The sequence below is a fragment of the Penaeus japonicus genome, unplaced genomic scaffold, assembly GCF_977035675.1.
Source record: "Penaeus japonicus unplaced genomic scaffold, GWHDUDI00000001_assembly GWHDUDI00000015, whole genome shotgun sequence".
Lineage (NCBI taxonomy): Eukaryota > Metazoa > Arthropoda > Malacostraca > Decapoda > Penaeidae > Penaeus > Penaeus japonicus.
Genome location: NW_028234417.1, coordinates 16,013,988 through 16,016,487, shown reverse-complemented (window position 1 = coordinate 16,016,487; position 2,500 = coordinate 16,013,988). Strand labels below are relative to the sequence as shown.

General features: G+C 38.8%; 1 protein-coding gene across 2 annotated transcripts in view; it reads left to right on the top strand.

Annotated features, from left to right (window-relative positions):
* LOC122250889 (uncharacterized) overlaps positions 1–2,500 on the top strand; it is a 6,431-nt gene that overhangs the window by 2,763 nt on the left and 1,168 nt on the right. For both annotated transcript variants that reach the window (XM_043012599.2, XM_043012598.2), the window contains exon 2: positions 1–2,500. This exon is cut by the window's left edge and continues 102 nt beyond it; it is cut by the window's right edge and continues 1,168 nt beyond it. In XM_043012599.2, the coding sequence (XP_042868533.2) occupies positions 1–2,500 (2,500 nt within the window).

The following is a 2,500-nucleotide window of genomic DNA, read 5'->3' as shown; positions in this document are numbered from 1 at the left end:
GGATAAATTCTTGCTGGTCTCCAAAGACTTTCCAGTCCGCCGAGGTATGTCTACAACTAAACATAGTGGGGAAACGCAAGAAAATTTTCATCAGGAAGGCCAGCAAATTTTGGAAAGTGCTACTGTCAAGACAAATAAAAAGGATGCCAGAAAAACTGATGATCACAAGAAGGAACCTGCAGTTTCTGTGAAATCTGTCATGGATAACCAAGATCTAGATTCAAATGGGAAACGAACAAGAGAATTGCTTTCACCTCTCCGTCCATTACCAAAGAAGAAAGCCAAAGCAGGTCATGCAGGGCCGAAGACTCAGCTACAAAATGCAAGCTTGGATTTTATTCCACTGCCTAAAAGCCCTCAAAGAGAGAAGGATGAACTTGAGGACTTCTTTGTCATTGATGTATTACCCTCTGATATTTTCCCTCCAACTGTAAAAGCTACTAGTACACACTCTCCAGTACCATCCGCCAGCAGTAGTACAACAAATGAACAGAAGATAGTTGAAAGTAAGGGCCATGTATGTGATAGTGATTTTAATATTGATAATAGAGCACCACATTTTAGAAAAGAACCTTTATCCCCAGTACAATGTGAAGCAGGACCATCTTGTAAACAAGATATTCCTAAATTTTCTGAAATAGTAAAAGGTAAAGGGAAAGATATGAAAAGAAAACTTGATAAAACTGGAGACATTCAAATTTTATATGAGGGCCCATGTGAAAAGCAAAAAGGACAGACAGTCAAGTGTATGGCTAAGGACTTGGACAAAGGATGTAAAGAACTTCTGTCAGCTGAGAGATCTCTCATTCCAAGTCAGCAGTTGAGAAATTGCCATGGAAGTACAAAACATGGCCTTAAAGCCAATCTTAGTCAAGATGAAATAAACACACGAAGAAAAGATAAGCATGCAGAAAGGGACAAAGGAACAAAATTACTCAGAAATAAAATTAGAGCAACCAGTCCTGATATTCAAAAGGTGAATGTGATTGACCCAGATGTAGTTGAAATTGCAGACGTCACACCGTCAGGCAGTAAGAATGTAGACTTCGAAGTAATTGACATCCTGGATTCAGAGGATGACAATGAGAAAAGCATGTCTGGTGATGAAGAGGAACTCATGGATGTCAGTACTTCAGATTTTGTATCTTTACAAAAGTTACGAGTTGCAGATTTATATAACAGCAATATTGAAATTGATGATGCAACATGGAAATTAAGAAAAAAATTGGAGAATCTCCGTAACTGGGACATGACAGGTCTAGGTCAGGAAGTTTTATTAGGAAGGGGTTGTAGGTCTGGTGATACAATATTTACAGTTATGTCATACAATGTATTGGCTCAGTCATTGTTGACAGATAACATGACATTGTACAATTCATGCAAACAGGAACACTTAACTTGGCAGTATAGATGGGCATTACTTCAGCATGAGATCAGTGATTTAGACCCAGATATTCTCATGCTACAAGAAGTACAATCTTCACATTACCATACTTATTACCTCCCATGGCTCACGTTTAGAGGATATGAGGGGTTCTTTAAGAAACGAACTGGAACCAAAGCAGATGGATGTGCTATATTTTATAAGACTAACACATTTTCTCTAATAGAGCACTGTAGTGTAGAGTATCGTCAGCCCAGTGCACAAAATGTACTTGATCGTGATAATGTTGGATTAATTGTAAAATTAGCTCCTGTGAAACGGCCAAATTCTACACCTCTTTGTGTAGCTACAACCCATCTATTATATAATCCACGCAGATATGATGTTAAACTGGCTCAGGCTGTTCTTCTTTTAAGCGAAATTGATCGTTTGTGCTTTGAAAGGGAAATAGGTAATAGGACACAGTATTGTCCTGTGATCATATCTGGAGATTTTAATGCAGAACCACACACTGCTCTGATTGAATTTTTTAAGAAGGGACGTTTGCACTATGAAGGTCTTGCCTCAAAATCATTAGCTCGACATGGAGCTTTCGGTAGTAGCCTTGGGGCAGAACTTATTCCATCAAGTTTAGGTATTACTAATCAGTGCCAGCACTCTGTTCTTGCTCATAGTCGATTTTTGGATCAGAACATGGGTCCAATATTTTCCTTGAGTGACAAGCGTCAATTAGAACAGTCACTTATTCATTTATATCATTCTGACCGTAACATGAAGGCAAAAGAGCCCAGAGCAAATATTGTTCCTGCTCCACAGCCAAGTGGCTGGTTCACACATGGACTAAATCTTAATTCAGTGTATTCTAACCGCCTGAGTAGATTAGGTGGTGCTCCAGAGGTTACTACTAAACATGATAGAGGTTGGACTTCTGTAGACTACATATTTTATTCCCGCATATATTCAGATTCATATGCTCGTCCAATTGAAGGAAATTTAAAGCTGTTGGCTCGATATGGATTACTTTCTGGTCCTGAAGCCCAACAGTTTTCTCCATTACCGTCAAGTGTTTGTCCATCTGATCATTTCCCATTAGCGGCTCAGTTTTTGTTACGAAAA